General features: G+C 43.1%; 3 protein-coding genes across 5 annotated transcripts; 2 read left to right on the forward strand and 1 right to left on the reverse strand.

Moving 5' to 3' along the window:
• Window positions 1–13,217: 13,217 nt before the first annotated feature.
• Window positions 13,218–14,027, forward strand: LOC123310316 (histone H1B-like). Its single transcript, XM_044893782.1, has 3 exons — window positions 13,218–13,361; window positions 13,428–13,853; window positions 13,983–14,027. The coding sequence occupies exons 1-3, from the start codon at window positions 13,218–13,220 to the stop codon at window positions 14,025–14,027; spliced, it is 615 nt and encodes a 204-aa protein (XP_044749717.1).
• Window positions 14,028–17,407: 3,380 nt separating this feature from the next.
• LOC123309890 lies at window positions 17,408–25,370 on the reverse strand. 3 transcript variants are annotated; one of them, XM_044893189.1, is made up of 6 exons: window positions 25,269–25,370; window positions 25,003–25,174; window positions 21,771–22,019; window positions 20,113–20,393; window positions 17,879–18,063; window positions 17,408–17,695 (listed from the first exon to the last, which is right to left on the reverse strand). In XM_044893189.1, the coding sequence occupies exons 4-6, from the start codon at window positions 20,166–20,168 to the stop codon at window positions 17,547–17,549; spliced, it is 390 nt and encodes a 129-aa protein (XP_044749124.1). In that variant the 5' UTR covers window positions 20,169–20,393; window positions 21,771–22,019; window positions 25,003–25,174; window positions 25,269–25,370; the 3' UTR covers window positions 17,408–17,546. The 3 variants fall into 3 exon arrangements, with proteins under 3 accessions (XP_044749124.1, XP_044749125.1, XP_044749126.1); XM_044893190.1 differs by lacking the exons at window positions 25,003–25,174; window positions 25,269–25,370 and adding an exon at window positions 22,104–22,192; XM_044893191.1 differs by lacking the exons at window positions 21,771–22,019; window positions 25,003–25,174; window positions 25,269–25,370 and having other exon boundaries at window positions 20,113–20,624.
• Window positions 22,380–23,393, forward strand: LOC123310318 (serine/threonine-protein kinase H1-like). The gene has a single exon (XM_044893783.1). The coding sequence runs from the start codon at window positions 22,380–22,382 to the stop codon at window positions 23,391–23,393; it is 1,014 nt and encodes a 337-aa protein (XP_044749718.1).
• Window positions 25,371–26,210: the final 840 nt, after the last annotated feature.

The following is a 26,210-nucleotide window of genomic DNA, read 5'->3' on the forward strand; positions in this document are numbered from 1 at the left end:
GAGAAATCGATATCACACTTTGCCGAATAGACCGCTGAAATCTCTCTTCCTATCTGACCTATCGAACTGAAATTCAACATGTGAATCTCAATTCGAAAACTATGTGCAGTTTCAAGATTTGGGTCGAATTGATCAAACGGTTTCTGAGAAATTTATATTAAAAAAAAATTACCTATTAATAAAATCATACCGTTCCGAAAAATATCTTTTAATGCACCAACCGAATGGTGGATGCGCTAACCGGAATTTCAATGTTTCCACCGTCAAAGTACCGTTAAATAGATCACGATACCAGAAAATAATTCCGAGTTCAATAAACCCGCAACTTTGGTTTGTTCACAGGCTGCCACCGCAAATAATCCTACACCGATAAACCCAGGAGGGTTAGAAGAATTTTTTTTTGTGTAGCAGGGGGAAAATCTGCAAATCAGACGAACCACCCTCTCCTGAGGGGGAACAAGTGTGGGGTTTCTCACTCTCCTGAACTTGTGACGCACTAAAAACCCTTAACTGCTTCTTGAATTTTGTTCCCGGGCATTTGCCTATAAACCGTTCATCTCTTAGTCGGTTTTCTTGTCGCACACTATCGCGCTGGGATTTATGTGTATATCCTCTATTGGATTAACAATTTATTGAATTTTTCAATAAGTTTCTGTTGTTATTTTAATCTCTTATTAATTGATCTCTTGGTCTCCTCGTATTTTCCTCTTGTCATCCTCTGGGTCGTAGTCCACTAGTCTCCTGAGTTCTTGATTCGGATGGTGTTTCGCTGTTTCGAATAATTTCTCTGCTTTTCTGTTCATCAATTCCGTTATGGTTTCCCATTTCAGGTCCCTATATATCTGTCCATTCCTGACAAACCAAGGTGCATCTATTGCACATCGTAGCAGCTTGTTTTCAGTGGCCTGAATTCTTTTGATGTGTCTCTTTGCCGCGAAGCCCCAGGCAGCTGATCCATAAGTCAGTTGAGGCCTAGCAACAGCTTTGATTATCTTCAATTTTGTCTCTTTCGACATGTGGCTCTTCTTCCTATTAAAGGGTATAGTCTATACATCGCTGCTTTCGTTTTTTCGATTGCTTGTTTGATATGACTTTTCCAAGTAAGTCCTTTGTCGAGCGTTAGTCCTAAATATTTGGCTTCATTTTTCCAGTCGATTTCTTCGCCGTCAACTTCTAGATTCGTTGTGGGTCGCAGTCTCCTCTTCTGTAATAATATTGCTTGGCTCTTTTGTCCATTGAGCTTGATTTCCCACTTTATGCACCAGTCATTTGTTTCGTCAATCGTTTCTTGTAGAACTCGTTCTATTATTTCTGGGTTTCGGTGTCGAGTCGCTATGCCTGTGTCGTCAGCATATAACGTTAGCATGGTTCTTGGATTCTTCGGAATATCGTGAATGTATATGTAGTACAGAAGTGGCCCAAGCACTGACCCTCGGGGTACTCCAGCCTCTAAAGCCGGGTCCAGACTATGTAACAAAACATTTTGTCAACAAAGTTATACAAGAAATTTGTTATAAAACTTTGTTAAATAACTTGTTATAAAATAGCAGAGACATCCAGACTTTGTAACAGAATAAAACTAAACAAAAGTGCTCATCTGGAAGCAGTGGCATCTGTAGCATTGAAACGTAGAGGATGTCATTTTGGCAGCAGCAGCTTGCGTGATTTTATGTAGACGAGTGAAATCTCATCGTTGAGAGCTAGAGGAACATTATAGTTTAACAACTCTTTTGAAGTATCTAGCAATGGATGACAAAGACCCATTGACAGGGGACATTAAATGTGATGGTAGTTTTAAATATTTCCTAAGTATGACAAGTTCTGATTTCGAATACGAATAAATCAAATCGGCCATAAAATAGGCAAAAAAAGCACGACATTTCGAGATGCAATACCAGTAAAAGAAAGATTGGCGCTGCAGTAAATGTTTAATAACACAAGTGTGGACAAGTTGCGGCGTGTTTTATAACAAAGTTATATTACTTTTTTGATCTTTACCGACACCCAACGGATAACATAAATTTTGCTATATAGCAAGAAAAATGTTGTATAACATTGTGTTATATAACTTTTTCACTTGAATTTCTCTAACAAGTTATATAACTTTGCTATATATCCTGTTTTGTTACATAGTCTGGACCCGGCTTGAATCTCTTGTTGTGGAGCATTCTCCTTCCACTTTCACGTAAAATCTTCTATTTTGGGGATAATTCCGGATCAACTTGCATATTTTGATCGAATATCCAGCACTTCTCATCTTAAATATTAATCCTTCATGCAATACTCTGTCGAGAGCTCTGGCGACGTCAAGTAAAACAAGACCTGTGGCTTGTTTATTTTGGAATCCCTCTGTAATGTACTCTGTGAGCCTTAATAATTGTTGCTCTGTTGAATGCTCTCTTCTGAATCCGAACAGTTCTGGCGGTATCAGTTTCAGATTTTCGGTTTCCTCATTTAGCCTCGTGGCGATAATCCTTTCTACTACTTTTCCTAACGCCGACAGTAGACTTATCGGTCTGTAGATTTGTGGGAACTTCTTCTCATTAAATGGTTTATTGAATACTTTGACTTCCGCTGTTTTCCATTTTTCTGGGTAGTGTTCTGTCCTCATGATTCCATTCGTGATATTTGTTAGAGCGGCTATACATTTTCTAGGTAATTCCTTTAACATAACATTCGTTGTTTTATCGCTTCCGGGAGCTTTCCTCTTCTTCAAACTTCTAATTATCTCCCTGATTTCATTTGGCGATCTTGGCTTGTCTATTTCAGCAGCCGCTGGTAATTCATCATTTTCTTCCAAATCTTCATTATCGTCGTCTATCCTGTAATTTATTCTCGATTCTCTTTCGATCGAGTCCGCCAATGCATCTGCCTTATCAGTATTAGTCTTCTTCTAACCCTCCTGGGTCTATCGGTGTAGGAGTATTTGCGGTGGCAGCCTGTGAACAAACCAAAGTTGCGGGTTTATTGAACTCGGAATTATTTTCTGGTATTGTGATCTATTTGACGGTACTTTGACGGTGGAAACATTGAAATTCCGGTTAGCGCATCCACCATTTAGGTTGGTGCAATAAAAGATATTTTTCGGAACGGTATCATTTTATTAATCGGTAATTTTTTTTCGGTAATTCTAATCCATTTTCACCTTCTTCTTCTGTGGGGGCAGTAACGGTGTGGGCGGCGACGGTTCTGACGGTGTTAGCGGTACGGCGGGCCTCAGTCGGAGGTCCGGCAGTATGGCCTCTGTCCTGCTCCCTGGAGTTGCGGTCGGCCCTGAGGCAGTTCTGGCGGTCCCTGGTCCCCTATCTCTAACGCAACACACCCTGGAAAGGACCTCCACACGGCCGCACCTGGAACAGAACTTCGTCCTTGCCCCTCGGTAGTCCTTCCTGCGGTGGCCTTCATTGCCACACCCCCAGCAACTGTGGGGGCCTAACCCCAGGTAGACATGAAGTCCACAGGTTCCCACGGTCCTGGTGGCTGGCGGTTCCGTGTTGGTCCCGGCCTCTCTCCTTCTATCTGGCACCTCCCAGTCTGCCGACAGACTGAGAGTCGACCCAATATTCCTGCGGGAGAAGGCGGTCCGGACGGTAGGGTCGGCTCTCTGAACCCTGACGGTCGGCCCATTGAATAACGTTTCATCCTTAAAATGTCACACGTTAATCAAACAGTAAACAACGGTTTGTTAGTACCCTGTTAAATATTCATTCATATCATACTTTGCCGAATCCCTGAGAGGTACGTCCGAATGGACTTCAATTTCGAACGCGTTAATGCGAAACGGTATTAAATACCAAAGAGCGACGACAGTAAAGGACGGTATAAGAATCGTCCCACAAAGCGCCGATGATCATAGAAGGATGACGGACTTCCTTCATAAAATAAATAGGGAGTTTTACACTCTTCAACGGGAGGAAGAAAAGAAAATATACGCGGTAGTGAGATACCTACCGCTGGATGCAGATATCCCGACGATCCTTGACGACCTCAAGGATCAAGGGATCGTCGATGCTGAGGTCATAAGGATGACCTCAAATAAAACAAAACAGCCGATGCCCTTATTGCTGGTTAAAACCCAGAATAAGGGTATCTTCGAGGTGAAAAGGCTCTACAACATGAACTGTGTTGTTGAACCTAAGAGAAGGACGATTGGGCCTGGACAATGTTACCGCTGTCAGCGATATGGACATGCCCAAAGTAAGTGCACTTTTCCATGGAGGTGCGTGAAATGCTCCGGTAATCACAGCTCCAAGGAGTGTACGCTTACCAGGGAGAACGAGGAGCGAAATGCCTCTTGTGTTCTCTGTGGAGAGCAAGGACATCCAGCTAGCTACAAGGGATGTAGCGAATGGAAATTGGTCACTAAAAAGACCAAGAGATCGCCAAGATCGAACCAGACCAGCTCGAGGCCAACACAAAATACACCGAGGCCATCCCAAAACTCTTCGGAAGTGAAGAAACCCCAGGAAACTGCAACCAAAGTGGTCAAAGAGACGAAGAAACCAGAGAAAAAGACGGAAAAGGCAAAAACCGTCAAAAAAGCCGAAACCAGAAAAGGAATTTCTGGAATCACTGAGGAACTGGATAAGTTCACGAAAACCCTCCTCAGCACGATGATGCAGAATCTGGAGAAAGAGATTGAGAAGAAGATGCAGCAAATTATTAAGAATATTTAATGGCTGACACGACGATAAAGAACAATCTCATAATCGTCTCTTGGAACGTCGAAGGATTGAGAGCCCGCAGATCAGAATTCGAAGAACTGATTGAAGAGAAGAGACCGGATGTCATAGCTCTCCAAGAAACGAGACTTAACCCCAACGTTCGGATAGCATTTGCCAATTACGATATCTACAGAAATGATAGACCTTACAGTACAGGTGGCGTTGCTATACTGGCTAGAAGGAATATAGATCACCATTTCGACCAAATATTCAATGGACAAGAAGTAGAAGCAATATCGATTATTGTGAATACAAATCGAGGACAAGTGAAGATTATTTCAACTTATAAATCACCGGATAAGGACATGCTGGAAGAGGATCTAAAAATGCTACTAGAAGGAAGACACCCGAAAATCATAATTGGTGATCTTAACTGCAAATCGCAGGAATGGAACAGTAGGGTGGAAAATACAAACGGGAGAAGACTGAAGATTTATGCTGAAAAACTTAATGCAGTTGTGATAGGACCTGATATACCGACCTACATACCAAGAGTAAATGGACTACCCGATGTACTCCACATTGTCGTAATGAAAGACATCACTGAAGAAATCAGCATTGATACAATAGAAGACGGAACTTCAGACCACAATCCCATAGAATTCATAGTGGGACATGGCCCAAGAAACGAAGAAGAGACACAAACCAAGGATCGCACAGACTGGGAGAAATATAAGAATTTACTTCAGGAGAAAATCAGGGAAATTCCCCAAATAAACACCCAGGATGAATTAGATGAAGCAGTTGAAAAATTGGAAAATCATATAAAAGAAGCCTATGAAGAAAGCACCAAGAGAATAAGGAAACCAATTCCGAAACATTCACACGGAGATACGCCAAGGGATATAAAGGAACTTATAAAAAAGAACAGAAGACTCAGGAAAATCTACAGAACAACAAAAAGAGAAGAAGACAAGAAGAAACTGAATAAGCATAGTCAAATATTGAAAAATGCTTTAACAGAACTGCGTAATAACAGATGGAACCAGAGATTAAGGGAACTGAATACAATAGATCACTCGGCTTGGAAAATGCAAAAACGCTTACGACGAGAACAGACAGTTATACCTCCACTGCATGGAGCAAACGGAATGGTATATACGAGACTTGAAAAAGCCGAAGCACTTGCCGACACAATTGAGAGAGAAGCCAGAATAAATTACAGAAATGATGATGACAATGAAGATCTAGAAGAAGAAGTGGAGGCAAACGAAGAACTGATGATGGAACCACCGGAAACCGAAATCATTCCAAAACCGGCTTCACCAACAGAAATCAAAAAGATCATAATGAAATTGAAAAACAGGAAAGCGCCGGGAGAAGATAGGATAACGAATTATATGTTGAAGAAATTGCCTAGAAAAGAAATAGCAGCCTTGACGAATATAACAAACGGAGTGATGAGGACCGAATACTACTCAAAGAGATGGAAAACTGCAGAAATGATAGTTTTCAACAAGCCTGGAAAGGAACAGAAATTTCCTCAAAATTATAGACCAATCAGCCTACTATCAGCACTAGGAAAAGTCGTCGAGAGGGTTATCGCCAAAAGGCTGAATGAGGAAACAGAAATGTTGAAGATAATCCCACCCGAACAATTTGGATTTCGACGAGAACACTCGACTGAACTCCAATTACTACGGCTCATAGAATACGTCACCGAAGGAATGCAGACAAAACAGGCCACAGGATTAGTTCTGATGGATATCGAGAGAGCTTTTGATAGAGTATGGCACGAAGGCCTAATCTACAAGATGAAAAAAGCAGGATATTCGACCAAGCTATGCAAGATTATAAGGAACTATCTGAGGAATAGAAACTTTTATGTGAAGATAGATGGAGCAACCTCTCAAACCAGACAATTGGAAGCGGGAGTGCCTCAAGGATCGGTACTTGGACCTCTGCTTTACGTAATATACGTTTATGATATCCCGAAGAATGCTAGGAATATGCTCACCTTGTACGCAGATGACACAGGAATAGCGTTCAGACATCGACGCCCAGAGATCATACACCGGAGACTGCAGGAAGCCATAGATGAATTACTCAAATGGTGCATCAAATGGAAAATCCAAATCAATGGAAGAAAGACTCAAGCAATATTACTGCAAAAGAGAAGATTGAGGATGGAAGAAAACCTTGAAGTTGATGGACAAGAGGTTGAATGGAAAAATTAAGCAACATACCTAGGAGTGACGCTTGACAGAGGACTTACATGGAAAAACAACATCAAATGTGCTGTTGATAAAACAAAAGCCGCAATGAGTAAACTTCATCCACTCATAGGCAGAAGAAGTCATATGAATAAGAACATCAAGTTGACGATGATTAAAACTATTGCGCGACCACAACTCACATATGGATCGGCGGCATGGGGCTTCGCAGCCAAGACCCACATCAAGAGAATACAGGCCACTGAAAATAAACTCCTTAGAATGGCGATGGACGTACCCTGGTTTGTTAGGAACAAACAAATCTACTAGGACTTGGAATGGGAACCAGTTACAGAATTTATGAAGAGAAAGGCGGAAAGGATATTCGACAAAGCCAAACAACATCCAAATGAGGAACTACGAAGATTAGTTGACTACGATCCAACAGAAGAAGCTAGAAGGTCAAGAACCTACCACCGAAGACCGAGAGATCAGTTAAGGATTTAAATGTAACCAAAGAAGAGCTTAACCTATAAAAGCTATAGGCAGCAAACAACTATCAACACGACTATGATCGTGTGAGAGTCCAGAAACCATAAGAGTCAACTGGTTAATAGGCAAAATGCCCGGAACCTATGAAGAAGCAGTTAAGGGTTTTTAGTGGGTCTCGAGCTCAGAGAGTGAGAATCCCCACACTGTTCCCCCTCAGCAGAGGTTGTGTTCGTCTGTTTGCAGATTTTCCCCCTGCTACACCATAAAAAAAAAAAAAAAATTTGCCGAATGTTCGTCCATTTCGGATATCTCTTCTTAGTATAGTTTTGATAAGTTGTCGTACTCATTTTAATCTCTTCTCAATTGATGAGGAGAGATTAAAATGAGTACGACAACTTATTAAAACTATACTAAGAAGAGATATCCGAAATGGACGAACATGAAAACCCTAGCACGACAATGTGCAAGAAGAAATCAACCGATTAAGGGATAAATGGTTTATAGGCAAATGCCCGGAACCAACAAAAAGCAGGTTAGGTTTAGTGGGTCGCGAACTCAGGAGAGTGAGTAACCCCACAGTGTTCCCTAGAAATGGGTTCCTCTGGGCGAGAGATAGAGCCCCGTGTTTTCACGGTCGCAGATTCCCCCTGCTATAAAAAAAAAAAAAAAAAAAAATAAAATTTGCCGAATTGACCACTGAAATCTCAATTCCTATCTCAACTATCGAACTGAAATTCAACACGTGCACATCACTTCGAAAACTGTGTACAGTTTCGAGATTTGGGTCGAATTAATGCAATAGTTCCTCAGAAACTGAAATCGAACCTTTTCGAATCGATCTCAGAAATTTCCATTTCTACGAGAAGCAACGACCTGAAATTCAACATATGCACCTCAATTTGAAAACTATATACAGTTTCAAGATTTGGCTCGAATTGATCCAACAGTTTTTGAGAAATCGATTTCACACTTTGCCGAATTGACCGCTGAAATCTTTATTTCTATCTGACCTATCGAACTGAAATTCAACATGTGAATCTCAATTCGAAAACTATGTGCAGTTTCAAGATTTGGCTCGAATTGATCCAACAGTTTTTGAGAAATCGATTTCACACTTTGCCGAATTGACCGCTGAAATCTTTATTCCTATCTGACCTATCGAACTGAAATTCAACATGTGAATTTCAATTCGAAAACTGTGTACAGTTTAGAGATTTGGTTCGAATTGATCCAACAGTTCCTTAGGAATTGAAATCAAACTTTGTCGAATCGACCTACGAAATCTCCACATCTATCAGAAGCAACGAACTGAAATTCAACATATTCTCAATTCGACAACTATATATAGTTTCAAGTTTTGGCTCGAATTGATCTAACAGTTTTTGGGAAATTGATATTCATTTCATTCATTCATTGCTGTATCCCGTTAACGGGAATAAATCTACAAAAAGAAGAAGACAAAAAAAAAAGAAAAAAAAAAAATTCGAACAGACTTGTTACTTCTTAGTGCTAGTTGCGACTATGTGCCCTCCTATGACTGAAGAGACCCAACCGTGACCTGCAGATCCTTCCACACTCAGGGCATGGATAGTCTCCAACCAGATCTGGCCGCCGCTGTATCCTTCTCGATTCTCCATTGTAACTGTGGACCAAAGACCTCCACTGTGATCTGTCTAACGCTAGTTGTTCCAAGTTATGATTAGCATTAACTGATTTTAGGGATTGATGTAGTGTATCCTTAAACCGCTTATACTGGCCTCCTGGTTTCCGAGCTCCCTCAGTGAGTTCGCCGTATAGAGCTATTTTGGGGAGTCTTGTGTCTTGCATCCTCAGAATGTGGCCGCTCCATCTGAGTCGGGCCCTCGTTACTTGAGTCTCAATTGTAGTACAACTCGCGCGCTGCAAGACTTCTGCATTCGAAACTTTGTGGAACCATCTGATGTGCATTATCTGTCTTAGATGACGTTGCTGCGTCTGTTCAAGCTGTTTAATATGTCGCCTGTAGGGAGTCCAGCTTTCGCTTCCGTAAAGAAGCGTTGAGAGGACCACTGCTCTGTAAACAGCTGTCTTGGTCTTCAGATTGAGGTGGTGATTTTGGAACACTTTGTCCTTCAGCTTCCAGAATGCCCGTGATGCCGAATTGATACGGTTGTGTATTTCCGTGTCAAGGTTAGCCCTAGTATTTATGAAGCTTCCCAAGTATTTTAACTGCTCGACCTGTTCTAGAGTTTCATTGTCCAGGCTGATATCTGTTTGAAGGCTTGCTGGCGGACTTACCAGGATTTTGGTCTTGTCAATATTGAGTCTAAGGCCTAAAGCTTCGTATATATGTTTATAGGTGTCCATCATTATCTGTAGATCCTCTGAGCTGCTAGCGATGAGTGAACAGTCGTCTGCATATTGAAGTTCCGTGATAAACTTGGTACGGGTTTTTGCTCTGAGGCGCTTCAGGTTGAACAGGCCTCCATCAAATCTGAATCTTATCCCAACACCTCTTACGGGCATGCTCATGTCAGCAATTATGGATACAGCTATGGCGAAAATATTGAACAGCAAAGGCGCTAATACGCAGCCTTGTTTTATTCCAGAGTTGGTTGAGAAATGGTCGGTTGTAGAGCCATTATGCTGTATTCTAGCGGTGTTGTTGGTATGAAGGCTTTTACACACTGCTAGGAATTTTTCGGGTACTCCTAGACGTGCCATGATTTTCCAGAGCGCTCTCCGATTCACCGAGTCGAATGCCTTGCTTAAATCGATGAAGGCTGTATAAATCCTTGATTGTTGTTCACGGGCCTTTTCTTGTAGCTGTCGCAGTGTAAAAATTAGGTCCACCGTACCTCGATTTGGTCGAAAGCCGCACTGGGATTCAGGTAAAAGCTTCTCTAAAAGTGGAACCAGACGATTAGCCATAATCTTCGAGAGAATTTCACCGGCCACATTAAGCAACGATATGCCCCTGTAATTGTTGCAATTCGACGTATCGCCTTTGTTCTTATAGAGGTTGATAACTAAAGCGTCTCTGAAGTCTTGTGGCACATCTCCCTGTTCCCAGATCTTGCGGAATAGTATTAGGAGACTATTGACAATGTCCTCATCCAAGGCTTTGAATATCTCCGCCAGAATGCCGTCTAGACCAGGTGACTTATCATTTTTCATATTTTTAATCACGCTTATGATTTCCGACATTGAAATTTCGTCATCAAGCGATGTCATCGGACTATACGCGGGAAGCAGGTCTAAAATGGATAAATACGAGTCGTTATTTTGATTCAAGACCTGTGAGTAATGCTTCTTCCATCTTTCGAGAATTTTTCTATCATCAGTTAGAATAGCACCATGAGCATCTCTTATAGGAAAGCTAGCTTTTCTGCTTGGACCGTAAACAGTTTTAATAGCTTCGAAAAAACGCCTGTAGTCATGGTTATCGGCGTAAGCTTGTATTTCCCTAGCTTTTTCTTTCCACCAGCTGTCCTTGATTTTTCTTATTTCTTGACGGACCTCGCGTTTTATCTTTATGAAACCTATTTGGGCTGCAACATCGCCAGGCTTGTTAATTGCGGTTTTCATCGCTTTGTGTTTTGCGTCCAAAAGGGGTGCGATATGAGTTTCGCTGTCGGCAAACCAGTCTGGGGATTTTCGGGAGCGTTCTGTGCCCAGTATTTCTTTCGCTGTATTTGTGAGGGATGACTTGAAACGGAGCCAATGAGTCTCAATGTCGTCGTTATAATCCGGTGGTGTTAGGCTATCTTTGACGGCAGCTGTGAATCTGTCCTTTGTAGAAGGGTTTTGTAGTTTGGATATTTGAAGGCGCCCTCTTAGATACTTCGGCTTGCGTTGGTATTTTGGGCGCATTGAGATTTTCATTCTCGAGATTACCAGCCTATGATCAGTCCAGCACTCCAGATCTGCTCTGGGTTTAGTGACCAACACCTCTTTCAGATCTTTCCTTCTCACGATCACATAGTCGAGGGTATGCCAATGCCCTGAGCGCGGGTGGCGCCAGGTCCCCCTTGAATTGGGTCTCGTAATAAAATAGGTGTTCGTTATACACAGATTGTGTTCTGCACAAAGAGCCAGCAGACGTTCTCCATTCGAATTGATGCTGTCTGTGCCGTGTTTCCCTATTATTCCCGGCCATAGTTCTGAGTCTTGACCTCTGCCCACTCTAGCGTTGAAGTCTCCAAGGAGAATAATTCGTTCCCGTTTTGGGATTTTACTTAATGTAGCAACGAGTGTTTCGTAAAAAGTGTCCTTTAAGTTGTCAGAGGAGTTCAAAGTGGGTGCGTATACTGCAATGATGTTCACAAACGTGTTATTCGCTGCAGGAAAATGTAGGGTCATTAAACGTTCTGAGATACCAACTGGATTTTCGGTAAGTTTGGGGGCCAGGTCGTTTCTAATGGCAAAGCCTACGCCATGTTGTCTGATTTCGCCTTCCGGCAAGCCTTTCCAGAAAAAAGTATACGCTTGTTCTACCAAGCTACCTTCGTCCGAAAAGCGTGTTTCGCTTAAAGCAACTATTGCAATGGATGTTCGTTGCAGTTCCTTATCGATTAGGGCAGTACGCCTCTCTGGTCGGTCGGCCTTGGGATTGTCTAGCAAGGTTCTGACGTTCCATGCTGCAAAAGCTATGTGCTTTTCATTGGTGTTTGTTCGATGATTCACTCGCTCAGGCACCCTCCCCCGGAGATCCGAATGGGAGGGTATTTTACCTCCGGATACGAATTTTGTCCTGTTCGACTGATCCATCTTTTTGTAGGAGCTGCCTTAGGAGGTGTTCAAAAGCTGCACTGGTAACGCTGTCAGTGCAACTTTGGTTGCGGCTACGACTAGATTATCCTGTGGCACAGGTATCCAGACGACAAGGTCTGAGACGTAACTTGAGCAACGCAGAGAGCCATTTCCTGCTCGAGCCAATGTTTAGGCTACGTAATTGTGGAAAACAGAGTTATACTGCTCATGTTCGGTCGCCAGAGCCTCGTTCGTAAGAAAAGGGTGCACCGCGAGTAGGTGAGGTTGGCATTTGAGAGGAGAGGCTATAAAACGCATCCTTTCCCCTTACACCCCAATATTACACTTTGCCGAATTGACCACAGAAATCTCAATTCCTATCTGAACTATCGACCTGAAACTCAACACGTATATCTCAATTCAAGAATAAGTAAAGTTTCGAGATTTGGATCGAATAGATCCAACAGATTCTTAGGAATTGATATCAAAATCAATCGAATCGACCTCAAATCTCCCTTTCTGTCAGAAGCAACGAACTGAAATTCAACTTATGCATCTCAATTCGAAAACTATCTACAGTTTCAAGATTTGGCTCGAATTAATTCAACAATTTTTGTGAAATTGATTTCACACTTTGCCGAATTGACCACTGAAATCTCAATTCCTATTTGAATTATCGAATTGAATGAAACTGAATACGTATATCTCAGTTCAAAAATTGTGTACGAATTCTGATGGTCAATCAATAAAAGAAAAAGTTCTATTCATCATGAATTGTTCGATCAAGGAGACTCAAATTTCGAAATAATAACTTATGATAAGAATATCCGGGAACCTTGACAGGAGCGACTTCCACAAGTCTGGGAAGAATAGTTTCGGTCCGTCAAAAATGAAATATCGGCCTATTTTCCATATCGCATTCGTCCGAAATACGATGCAATGATGAACCCAATAATTGGTACAAATAAAAAATTCTAAATTCCTCGAGATTTCGCAGGAAACTTGCAATTTTAAGTCCTTAGCAATAATTTACCAACCAATCGCCCGTCAAATTTCCGTCAACTTCGCTAATATCGGTACCACTATCAGAAGAAATCTAAAGTGTAAAGGTTAAACAATGACATTTTCAACTTCCGAGTCTGAAATGCAACAGGCAACTACGCCCGCCACTGCTGTTGGTAAGACGCTAAAAAAAGCTGAGAAAAAAACCTCAGCAAGGTCAAAACATGTCAAACCCAGCCATCCCCCAACTTCCGATATGGTTAATAGTGCCATCAAAGGATTGAAAGAAAGGAGCGGATCCTCGTTGCAAGCTATCAAGAAATAGATCGGTTCGAATCACAAGGTCGATTCTGAAAGACTTGCACCGTTCATAAGAAAATATCTTAAGACCGCTGTACAGTCCGGTTCCTTGATTCAGACCAAAGGAAAAGGAGCGTCTGGTTCTTTCAAATTGGCCGCTGGCGGTTCTACAACAAACGCGTCGAAGAAAGTTGCGAAAAAATTGGTCAAGTCGGCCGATGGAGCAAATAAGAATGCATCACCTACAATGGCAGCCGACAAGAAGAACACATCACCTGCCAGGTCTACATCTACAGTGAGTAGGTCGAAAAAGAGAGCGGCAATTGCGAAAGAAAAGAAGTCAAAATTAACGAAATCTCCCTCGAAAGCTAAGAAGGCAAACAAATCGCCGACGAAGAAGCCCAAAGCACCGAAACCAAAAACGGTCAAATCAGTAACGGCTCCGAAGAAAGTAACGTCTCCCAAAAAAAAAAAAGTGAAATGTATATAATTTTGGAAGGAAAAAAATTTGAATCCGGTCCTCTTCAGGGCCTCTAGAATTTTCTATCAAGTATTACTTTTATAGATTTCCACTCGCTAGAGATACGATGTCATACAAGATGTTTTCATCGAACACGGTAGGTAATTTTTTTCGGAAAATGTAAATATTTTTGAAAATGCTATCACATAAGTGCCGAATTCTAAAAATCATTTGACGGTCAGCAATTTTGCCGAATAATTTCAGGTGCAGAATATTCACGATTTCTTTCAAGCTATCCGATCAAAAAATCATGAAAACTAATATAATATTTGGTGTAACGATACTTGATTGTTTTTCAATAAAAATCAAGCCTCGTTTTAAATATCCGTTTCCCTGAATTTTCCAGTTGAAACAATGCAACACCGTCTGATGGAGATTTCAGTTTCAATATAGTTGTTCCGTTTCATTTTGGAAATATTTTTCAGAATCCTGATGAATAAATTCAAATTCCGTATAATTGAAATTTCCATCATTAATCCGCCGTAAGAATTCAAAATAAAGAAAAAGTGTCTTTCTGCATTCGGCGTTGTTTTTCCGTCCACAAAAACACACCGAATTCAGTATAAAACAACGTGGATTGCAGATAACGACAGTTTCTTTTACCGATAAAGAGATAACCGCCGCCGAGAATATTTCTTCTGGGGAGAATATTCGAGAATTCCGAAATTTGAGTGCAATTTTGATCACGTGACCGTCCACATGTTGGAGAGTTAATAAATAGGACCGCACCACCAGACGAAGATTATTCAGAATTCATTATTATTCATTCGGTAGTCATTCGTTATTAATTCATTATTATTCATTCGGTAGTCATTCTGCGATTCTGTTTTCAGTCTTGATTCGATAGTGATTCTTTTCTTGATTTCTTCGTGATTCTTTAATTCATTTCCGCTTTAATTAAGTCTGTCTTCGTATTAAAGTTCTCCTTTGCTTTTCTTTATTTTTTTCTGCTAAGTGGTGGTGTGACCGTACCGGAACAAACTGTAAGTCTCTTCTTGATACCGCATACTTCGTGATTCAAAGTTGCATTCTTTTATTTGTTAAATTGTGTTAATCCTTGTTGTTAATCCTCCTGTTTAACGCAGACTTCTGTCGCCTGGCTATCCGGTGACGGAAACCAATCGGCAGAGGTCTCGAAGTTTTTCTACTGGTAATGCTTGGCGTGTGACACCCAAGGTTGCCACAGAAAGACCGCAATAACTTATACCGTACTACCCCTGTTGTGTTCCGTGTAGATTTCCCGTTTACCGCAGACTTCTCTCGCCTGGCTATCTGGTGACAGAAACCAATCGGCAGAAGTCTCGAAGTTTTTCTACTGGTAATGCTTGGCGTGTACACCCAAGGTTGCCACGGAGAGACCACGATAAACTACCCCGTTATCCTGTAAATTGTTGCATTGTGTTTCACCTGTATCAACCCCGTCCCGTTAATTGAATAGTTTCAAATTCTGATTGGCCTGTACACTGAAAATCACTGGAGGTGCTCGGGATCAAACCCATTGCTAAATTAACCGATTACAGAGACTTGGATCTTTCTGAGACACCCGGTTGCTGTAAATTTTGTGTAAACCCCGTACATCCGTTATTGTCTCAGAAGGAATCAAAGTGACTGCTATTAATTGTTTGCTTTCTTTAATACCTGATAGTTTGACTGAATATAGTTGATTTGAATATTCTTTAGTTCATTGATTTCACTTTCTGATCACCGTGACAAGTTATTACATTTCTGTTTTCCTTATTTTTGAACTTGGTCATCAGCTGAATATATTTCTTGACTTGAAAATAACTGTATAGTTCACTGTAATTTAGATTGTTGTAATAAATTCGGTTTTAAAGTACTTGTTATCGCTACCACCTTAGATAAACCCAACTCTGTCTCCGACTAGTAGGTACCTGGGTGGGTTTGCTATTTCTCCCTTGATTGAAAGAATAGCTGGCGCTCGAGATTAATCCTTTTCCCGACCAAACCCGTTACAAAATTGACGCCCGAGCGTTGGGACTCTTAAAACCGGGTTCAGTTTTGGAATAACTTCTTTTTTTTTATCTAACCGAGGAGAATAGTTTTGAACGGTGAACCATACAAACCAATTTATTCAGCTGTTGACTTGCAGGAAATATTTTATCCGGCTTATATTTCTGAAATATAATTTATTTAGATCAGTTGAGTGAGCGATTTGCTGATTGTGTTGAGTTAACCTATCTTGAGTTATAATAGAACATCACTGGTAACCTTAAACAGAACCGAACAGTTAACCAGCTATTTCTGATAACCGCACAATATTGAATTGACTTATGATTTTCACCGCCTGTGATTTTCACACGCTTATGATTTTCACTTGAATAATAAAACTGACTGTGTTTTCTTTTCCCTTTCCCCCTTTGATTTATTTGCTGGTTGACAGGTGTTCATTATAACTCTGATAGTTTATTGTGATTATAACCGCATTGGACTTGTTGTTTCTCTGATTACTTTATTTTATTTGAAACCGTTGATACACTGTTGGTGAATTATTCCCTTTGAATTAGGTGAGCTTGAACCGAAAATAACTTCAGAAAGGTAAAACTGTAAGTGAACTTGAACCGAAATAATTTTCTTGGCTGTTAAAACCGATAGTGGACTTGGTCTGAAATATTTTGTTGGCGGGTAACCTATTTCTTCGAACAAGTGTTAGGTTAACAGTGAGCTGTCAAGTGACCGATAAATAGTGAGTGATAGAATAATAGGTGCTTCCTCGATTGGACATTGATTATTCATCCGGACTTCAGTGAATTTTATTGAGTTAATTATTCATCCGGGTCTCAGTGAATTTTATTGAATTAATTATCCATCCGGACTTCAGTAAATTTTTGAATTGATTATTCATCCGGACTTCAGTGAATTTTATTGAGTTAATTGTTCATCCAGGCCTTGGTGAATTTTGTTGAATCAATTATCCATCCAGACTTTAGTAAATTTTTTTTTTTTTTTTTTGAATTGATTATTCATCCGAGCTTCAGTGAATTTTATTGAGTTAGTTGTTCATCCGGGCGTTAGTGACAGTGATATTTAATCGGACTTAGTGATACTGAAACATTATAACCAGTGTTGAATTATTCCGTGTGTTAGCTTTGAACTTTAACTTTACATTATTTCATACCGGGCATCGAACTTATTGAGTGTGAGTTACTGGATCGTGAGTCGGGTGGCAAGATAGTTGAACTATATGTCATTGAACATGGATGTGAACAGGCTGCTCAGTGATGAATTGACTTATGAACTAGAACTGAGAGGACAGTCAATACCAAGCACTGTGATGACAAAGCGGAGTCTACTACGACAAGTGTTACAGTCAGACATACCGCTACAGCCTTGCACATCAATGAACCCCACACTGGATATCGACATTTGCCAAAATAAACTCACCGATCTAGTGGAAGCACTTCAGAATTTCAATCACGCTAATGCGACTAACGAATTTTCGCGAATATTCACAAGATTAACACACATTCAGGGAAGACTGAACTTTATTGTCACTTCCAATGAAGCACAGTTACAACTGATCGAACAACTGAAGGCGACTACAACTAAGGCCTTGGAGACGCTGGAGCAACTGAGTAGTAGCAACACCCGTGGACAGCCATCCAGTCAGCAGGAACGGTCCCTCTTGGATGTGGAGGTTCCCAGTTCACCTGGGATGTCCCCGATCCAACCGGAAAGAGCTGAAACATCCCTGATTGATCTTGGAGATGGGGTCAATCTTCCGATAGCTGCTGGTGTCTCACATCCTGGTACACCTGTAAGGAATAAAACATTAGAACATGTCATGAACGAGACAAGGCGGACATGTACAGCATTACTGCGGCAGATACCGGCATTACCTGTCACCCAGCCACAGGACTGTGGGACAGCATCACCTGAAGGTCCGACACCAAGAAGATGGATTAATTCTACCCGTAGAGTATCTTTTCCACACTTACCTGCATCTTGTGTGAGCTCTGGCAGGACCATGACCAGAGAGAGAGTACCATTAGAGCCGGAACCTCGACCGTCACCGGTGCCAACCATTCCCGTCCACAAATGGAATATTTCATTTGGTGGCACAGGTAGTGTGAGCGGCTTCATCGAGGAGGTGGAGAGATTGGCCGAATCTCGTAAGGTGCCCCTAGAACAAGTGTTCGAGTCAGTTTATGAACTACTGCGGAAGGATGCCAGGGATTGGTTCATTCCCAGGAGGGGTACATTCAGGAACTGGCAGGATTTCAAGGAGCAACTTAAGGAAGCATTTTTACCGGTGAACTATGAGGAGAACCTGTTGGAAGAAATAAAAAGGAGAACGCAGGGTCCTGATGAAAAGCTGCTGATGTACGTCACTCGAATGCAGAATTTGTTCCAGAAGCTAACATACAGTAGACCAACCGAATCGGAACAAATCCGAATCATCAGGCAGAGGCTGTTACCGACCCTACAACAGGCCTTAGCATTCCAGGACACTAACACCTATGATGAGCTCCTGCGAAAAGGAAAGGTTTTCGAGTTAGTACAGTGGCAAATGAGCCAGTACACCAGGCCACCGTCGAAACCAGGTCTTCTTGACGAGCCCCACCTGACGTATCGTCCGGTCCAACAAAACCGACAACAGGCCAGTTTCTCCTTGGACACCGAAAACATATCAGGAAACTCAGAACCACCAGTACCAGTAGGTCACAACAGACCACAAACACCGCCGTCACCGCCTAGAAACACCCAGCCAAGACCGGATCGACCAACGGCACGAGTCGACAAGCAAAATACAGGTTCACCCAACCGAGCTCCATCACCTATACCAACACGACGATCAAACCAACAAAGAGACCGACAGGAAACACAGGGAAACCGGACTGATCCACCGACGAGGAAAGTATCTTTCCAAACACAGTGCTTCCGATGTGGTGAATACGGCCACATGCGACGGGAATGTCGAGGACGACCGAGGTTATTCTGTTCTCGTTGCCAGAGGAAAAACATTCGCTCAAGCGATTGTCCATGCCGCCCGGAAAACTAAAGGGAGGTATGGAGAAGGGGTCGACCATATCTCCGGGGACGCTGACTCCTATGGTATCGACCGTGTGTAACGACAACCGTCCGCTGGTGGAAGTAAAGGTAGCCGGGAAGCGCTACAATGCACTGATTGACACCGGAGCCACGAGGAGTTTCATCAGTCAGAAAGTGGCAGAACAATGCGAACGCAAAGGAATTACGGGAGAACCCGTTGAGGATGGTTTTGTGGTAGTTGCCAATGGTCAGTATACTGCGACGCCGGAACTTTATACTACCGCCATACACATCGCTGACTATTCTTTGACCGACATAAAGTTTTTGTTGGTATCTGATTTACCGGTAGACCTCATACTAGGAATGGACGTACTGGGAGTGTACAATTTTTCCCTTAACCTTAGCACCGCCGAGTGCTATCTGGAAGGCCGACTAATCTCCAAACCAACACCTAAAGTGGGAAAAACTGTGGAGGTACACGCCACTGGCGAACACTTGCTGGAACTGACCAAGGCACAGAAAAAGAAGTTGGACGCTTTTCTCGCCAGAGAAATGAAGGAGTTCGAGAAGCTGTCCGGCACCACGAAACTGATAGAACACAAAATCAAACTCAAACCTGGGACAGAACCGATTAAACAGCGATACCGGCCACAGAATCCGAAGATGCAGGAAATCTTCAACCAGGAAGTAGATCGAATGCTGGCTGAGGGAGTTATTGAGCCTTCTAAGTCGCCGTGGAGTTCACCTGTTGTGTTAGTTAAAAAGAAGGACGGTAAATACCGGTTTTGTATCGATTTTCGAGCAGTCAACGAAGTGTCCGTTAAAGATGCGTATCCGTTGCCGTATATTTCGGGAATCTTGGACAAATTACGCAGAGCCAAATACATTTCGACGATTGACTTGAAACAGGGATACTGGCAAATACCGTTAGAAAAGGATAGCCGGCCTATTACAGCCTTCACGGTCCCGGGAAGAGGACTATTTCAGTTCACCGTTATGCCATTCGGCTTACACGCAAGCCCAGCCACGTTCCAGAGATTCCTGGATACCGTAATCGGTCCCGAAATGGAACCCAAAGCGTTTGCCTATCTAGACGATATAGTCGTTCTAGGGGAAACCTTTGAAGAACACATGGAGAACTTAAGGGAAGTATTCAGACGACTAAGGGAAGCCAACTTACGTCTCAATCCCGACAAATGTGAGTTTGTCCGGAAGTCTCTGAAGTACCTGGGACATGTCGTCACTTCCGAAGGCATCTGTACGGATCCGGATAAAGTGGCATCCATAGTGTCATTTCCTGCTCCCAAGACCGTCCGAGAGTTACGCCGATTCCTGGGTGTTGCGAGCTGGTACCGTCGATTCATCGAGAATTTCTCCAATGTAGTTTCTCCGCTAACCCTGCTGCTCAAGAAGAAACAACGGTGGAAATGGGGAGAAGACCAGCAGAAGGCTTTCGATATCCTGAAACACAAGTTGACTGAGTCACCGATATTGGCTTGTCCGGATTTCACCAAACCGTTTGTGGTACAAACAGACGCCAGTGATACAGGCCTAGGTGGAGCTCTAACACAAGTGATAGATGGAGAAGAAAGGGTAATTGCCTATGTTAGTCGCACATTAAACCCAGCCGAGAAAAACTATTCAGTATCCGAGAAAGAATGCCTCGCCATCGTATTTTCCATAGAGAAATTACGTCCGTACCTAGAGGGATTCCATTTCACAGTCATTTCCGATCATATGAGTTTAAAATGGTTAAATTCTATAAAATCACCGTCGGGAAGAATTGCTCGATGGTCCGTTTTTCTTCAACAGTTTGATTTTGAAGTACAGTACCGTAAGGGATCCCTGAATAAACTTGCTGACAGTCTGTCCCGGAATCCCTTACCGTCCGTAGATTCCATATACCTGGCCGAAGTGGAAATTCACTGCCGATGGTACAACAGGAAACTACAAGAGGTTCAGAAGGATCCAGGAAATTTCCCAGATTATGCCATAATCGATGGGAAACTGTTCCGACATTTTTGGGATGCATCAGACTTCACGGAAATTGGAACTGGACAACCCTGGAAATTATGCGTACCCACCGAACAGCGTTCCGAAGTACTGAAGGAGAATCATGATTCGGAACTAGCCGGACATATGGGGATCGCCAAGACAAGTTCCAGGATTGCCCGGAATTACTACTGGCCTGGTATGTTCCGAGACATTGCGAAATATGTTAGAAACTGCAAAGTTTCGCAACAGAAAACTGCTGGGAAGATGCAACCACACAGGATGGCAGATGCACCATTCAGGGAAGTATCTACAGATATCGTCGGACCGTTACCCCGAAGTAAAAAAGGTAATTCTTACATTGTGGTCATGCAAGATCGCTTCACGAAGTGGATCGAGTGCCGCCCGTTGCGAAAAGCTACAGCCAAAACCGTTTATTCTGCGTTATACGAACAAATCATCCTGAAATATGGATGTCCGTCCGTTGTTATCTCCGATAATGGAGTACAGTATGATAGTAAGTTATTTGAAAACAGCCTTCAGGAACTGAATATAGCTCACAGATTTACCCCACCGTACTCGCCACAGTGTAATCCGGTAGAAAGAGCGAATCGAACACTAAAAACTATGATTGCACAATTTTGCGAATCCGATCAGAGAAACTGGGATGAAAAGTTAGGGGAATTAGTTTTTGCTATTAACACCGCTAAACAAGAGTCTACCGGGTTTACTCCGGCTTTTCTGAATTTTGGTAGGGAACTAAATGTCCCTAGGGCGATTTATTCGACAAAAGCCCAAAATGAGGAAAACAGTAACCCAACCGAAGTAAATAGAGACATGACTCACCGTACAGAACAAATCCGGCACCTACAGGAAGCACATGAGTTCGTGCAAGCTCGCTTGTACAGGGCTTTTGAACAGCAGGCTCATCATTACAACCTACGCCGTAGAGAAGTTCGCTTCCATGTAGGTGACAAAGTTCTCCGTCGCACAAATCCGTTATCATCCGCTGTCGACAGTTTCGCAGCTAAACTGGCTGCAAAATTCGCCGGACCGTATACCGTTATTAAGGTAGTCTCTCCTGTAGTGTATGATCTGAAAGATGAACAGGGTAAGAAGGTTACCAACATCCACATTAAAGATTTAAAACCGTTTCATTCATAATAAAGGTGTTCTCACCTCACCGTTAGTCCGTAAGTTTAACAGGACCGTCTATCATGATGCCGTTAGCCCAAACCGTTGATTCGAGGGCGTTCGTTGCTCTGTTTTCTTCCACCGTACAGCCAATCAGAACCATTGTTGTCGTCTAACCCGTATGTATGGCTGTATAGCAAACCGTTTCAGATGACAACTTTCCACCGTCTGTACAAGATCGACCGGAAGCTGGCCGAAGGGGGGTTTGGCCGGGTTTTCCAGGCTCGGCGGAGGGGCCGAGAAGAGACCGTTGCGGTGAAGATGGTACCCTTCAGCGCGGACGCTATCAGGGAGGTACAGCTCCTGGAGGGCATCAACCACACGAACGTGGTGAAATTAAATGAGGCCTTGGTATCCCCTCCGGATATATACATGGTAATGCCCTTATACCAAGGGGACCTCTGGGACCTGATAGACGAAAAAGGACCAAGGGCGACAGTGTCGGGGTTCTTCCGAATACTGCGTCAAGTGGCGGAGGGAATAGCCGCCTGTCACCGAGAGCACATTGTCCACCGTGACATAAAACCGGAAAATGTGCTCCACCGAGGCGACCGTTATGTGGTGGCCGACCTGGGATTGGCCTGTAAGTTGGAACCGGGGCAGGGCCTCCTTACCGATCTGGTTGGCACCAGTTTATACTGGGCCCCGGAACAACACCGAGGAGACCCATATGGTATAGGAGTGGACCTTTGGGCACTCGGGTTGGTGGCCCGATATGTGGCCACCGGTCTGATCCCACAACCGGATGATAGATACTCCGGTGCGGAGCTGGCGGGCTTAAGCTCCCCTGTCCGGTGGTTCATCGAGGGATTGCTTAAGACCGATCCGATCCTTCGGCGACCTGCGGGGCAGTGGGATTGGGCTACAGCCGGCGCGGCACTGAGTATGGGGGTCTGGACGGGTCCCACCTTGCCACCACCGTTAATTCCCTTGCCACCACCGTTAATTCCCATGCCACCACCGTTAATTCCTATGCCACCCCCATTGAGTCCCGTGCCGCCACCGTTAATGCCGATACCTCCAATGTCCGAGTCTCCGTCATCCCCGCCCAATATCCCGGCCGCCGAAGGGCCTGTCCCAGTCGAGCCCATACCGCTGTCTCCAAGTTTGGCGGCCCGACTGAAAGAACAACCGGACTTCCGGAAGTGGTCCGCTTCTGTGAAGAAAAGGGTGGCAGCTCTCGTCCACCCCGGCGAACCAAAGCACCGCCGTACCCGTCACCGTTTCCGTTTTCCCTCGGGATCAGTCCGACGAATCTGGGTTCCACCCAGTTGAGGGAACAACAACCGTAAGGCAATATGCCCGTCTGTAACCGTCTTACTAATAAACATGTTAAGTCTGTTACCTCATCCAGGGGTGTTAACAAATCCCTCTTATATCCCCAGATTGAACACCGCTGGCGAGTATGGAGTGGAAAGTACCAAAACCTATACCACATCCGTTAGGACCCTTAGGCAAGCACACCACAAGCCTTGCACCGCCGCCACCCGAGGTGTCAGCCCGTCTACCGCCGCCGTCGGCCAATTACCGTAAGAGAAAAGGATATACAGCACAAAAAAGGGACCACCGTACCTCCGCTGCATCCGAGGTCAAGAGACCCGCCTATGAAGAGAACATGGAAGTTCCGACCCGACGACCGCCTGCCCAGCGTACCGTGGGGACCATGGGCCCAGATGTGTTCCTCGAAATCCGCCCGGGTATGTGTTGGCGCTGTGGACAAGGACAGCATAACAGGACGGAATGTACCGGTAGGGCAATATTATTTTGCAGTAGGTGCGGACGCCTGGGAACTCTATCTAAAAATTGCCCCTGCCACTCCGACCGTCGACAACATACAACCGTACCGACCAAACCCCGGGGAAGAAACCATCCAAAAATTGTCCGACCAGCTGAACCGCAATCAACGACCGACGAACCGCCACTTACGTTGGAAAGACTGGGAGGCCGTTTGCCAACGAGCGAAGAGCTAGCACTCCGCCCCTGCCATCGTTGTGGACCCAAAGTGGGATCCTGTAAAGAGAAGACCGACTAATAAACCGTTTAAAACTCGAAACATGTTTTATTCCGTAACCTGACACCGTAGTAAAATCCAACCCGTTAATTAATTAAACATGATCCCCAGTCATGTGAAATTCCGTTTTAATAATTACTGTTCCGTTAACCATCCCACCGTTGATTTGACAAACCCTTTGTCAATATCCTGACAGCAACCGTCACCGTATAAGATTTCATATCCTATTCAGTTCACCGAACAAATCAGTATCTACCATGTCATCTAACTAGAAACAATACTTTCTTTCTACATTTTGTTCAGTGGATTGAATGGATTCATGATACCGTTCAAGCTTTGCAATTACAATTGGAAAACATTATCAAATGGTCAAATTCATCTAGATATAGCCAATCCGTTCAGCAACGCCGACATGTCAAAACGATATAAATTGTCATCTGTCTGTGTTTCTGAAAGGTACATCCTGTAGACAGAGCAAAGCACAGCTTGAAATCCGTTACATAAATTATTCTGTGAATTCACAAGATTCCGAGACAACCCGTTGCTTTAAATATTGTATTCAGAATATTTAAGATGAATAACGATTAACAAATACTAACCGTACTACCTTAAAACTGGATAAATAGTCTGAATTGTATCTAGTTCTCTACTACTGTTTTCCTGTGTAACTTTTTCTATGAAATTGTAACACCGATACAGGTGAAAGTGCATATCCGTGATCTGTTCAATTTAATTCTACCCAAGAAAACTGGAAAAAGCTCTGTATACTGTCAATGTTCTACTGTTAAAACATAACCTATGTGGCAATTAAGTCTGTTCTAGGATATCAATTACTCCAACAAGATTTAACTGAAAGTTCAGCTGTTAACCTACCTAGCGGGGACTGTCGGATCAGAGAGCCTCCACCATTCCTCCGTCAAGGATTACGTTCCAACTCCGAACAAGATTCTGGCACACAGTGAATGTCCACATCCACCTCCAGTGTTTTGAGAGGGTCCAACTCACCTCCAACAACGAGTGATTTCAAGCTTGGGTACATTTCCACCTACAACGAGAACACAAGTTAGTGAATGGTTCTTCCCACTTGAAGTACTAATCGAAAGGACTTTTGTTTGATGAAGGGGATATTCGAAACTCACCTGCTTGACCCGTCTTCGTAGTCAAATGATACACCGAACCAACATCCAAGGAAACAGTGCCAACAAGTGGTCGACGTTGAAGATGCCTCATCAGCCCATTTCATCGTGAATGAGAGTTCTCTAAAATCCAACCGTTAATATGAAATGGAACAATCGATTTGGAGTACTCACCGTTTTATGTTGCCGTCGATTTCATTTCCCGATTCTGGAGTAATTTCATTCCACTAAAAGCACGTTGTTTCTGACAGATACCACCGAACCAACGACAGTCATAGAGTGCCACGGAATAGGTTATGTCAAACGTCTACCGACAATCGGATCAAAGATCACACGCACTTCGGTCCATAGCTAGGGACGACACCGATCACGGAGCATAACGCAGAGCGCAGAGTATGGATCATGGATCATGGATAGGAGGGAACCACTATACATGGAAGGAGCGCCTACCGGACGATTACTGAACTACACCTGTGAGCAGATCCGGATATCACTTCTATTGTACTGTTTAGATAAGGATGAGAACTCTGTAAGGGTGAGATAGCGAGCACTTAACCGATTTGAATTTCCGATTAATTTTTTTTTTTTGATGGGCCAGTTACCCCTTATTAAATTGAACTTGTGTCTTCAACGCAACTTCAATTTTTCCCAGGGGAGGGGGATGTAACGATACTTGATTGTTTTTCAATAAAAATCAAGCCTCGTTTTAAATATCCGTTTCCCTGAATTTTCCAGTTGAAACAATGCAACACCGTCTGATGGAGATTTCAGTTTCAATATAGTTGTTCCGTTTCATTTTGGAAATATTTTTCAGAATCCTGATGAATAAATTCAAATTCCGTATAATTGAAATTTCCATCATTAATCCGCCGTAAGAATTCAAAATAAAGAAAAAGTGTCTTTCTGCATTCGGCGTTGTTTTTCCGTCCACAAAAACACACCGAA

Source organism: Coccinella septempunctata, chromosome 3 (genome assembly GCF_907165205.1).
Source record: "Coccinella septempunctata chromosome 3, icCocSept1.1, whole genome shotgun sequence".
NCBI classification, from domain to species: domain Eukaryota; kingdom Metazoa; phylum Arthropoda; class Insecta; order Coleoptera; family Coccinellidae; genus Coccinella; species Coccinella septempunctata.

What these genes read in the sequence shown, in the direction of transcription:
- LOC123310318 (XM_044893783.1), top strand. Translation starts at nt 22,380, where the DNA reads ATGGTACCCTTCAGCGCGGACGCTATCAGGGAGGTACAGCTCCTGGAG.
- LOC123310316 (XM_044893782.1), top strand. Translation starts at nt 13,218, where the DNA reads ATGACATTTTCAACTTCCGAGTCTGAAATGCAACAGGCAACTACGCCC. An exon ending in ATCCCCCAACTTCCGATATG is followed by an intron (nt 13,362 to 13,427) that starts GTTAATAGTGCC and finishes ATCAAGAAATAG; the next exon opens with ATCGGTTCGAATCACAAGGT. An exon ending in CAGTAACGGCTCCGAAGAAA is followed by an intron (nt 13,854 to 13,982) that starts GTAACGTCTCCC and finishes TCCACTCGCTAG; the next exon opens with AGATACGATGTCATACAAGA.
- LOC123309890 (XM_044893189.1), bottom strand. Translation starts at nt 20,168, where the DNA reads ATGTCCCAGGTACTTCAGAGACTTCCGGACAAACTCACATTTGTCGGG. An exon ending in ACATTTGTCGGGATTGAGAC is followed by an intron (nt 18,064 to 20,112) that starts GTAAGTTGGCTT and finishes CACTTGTTCTAG; the next exon opens with GGGCACCTTACGAGATTCGG. An exon ending in AGAGCTCACACAAGATGCAG is followed by an intron (nt 17,696 to 17,878) that starts GTAAGTGTGGAA and finishes TATTCCTTACAG; the next exon opens with GTGTACCAGGATGTGAGACA.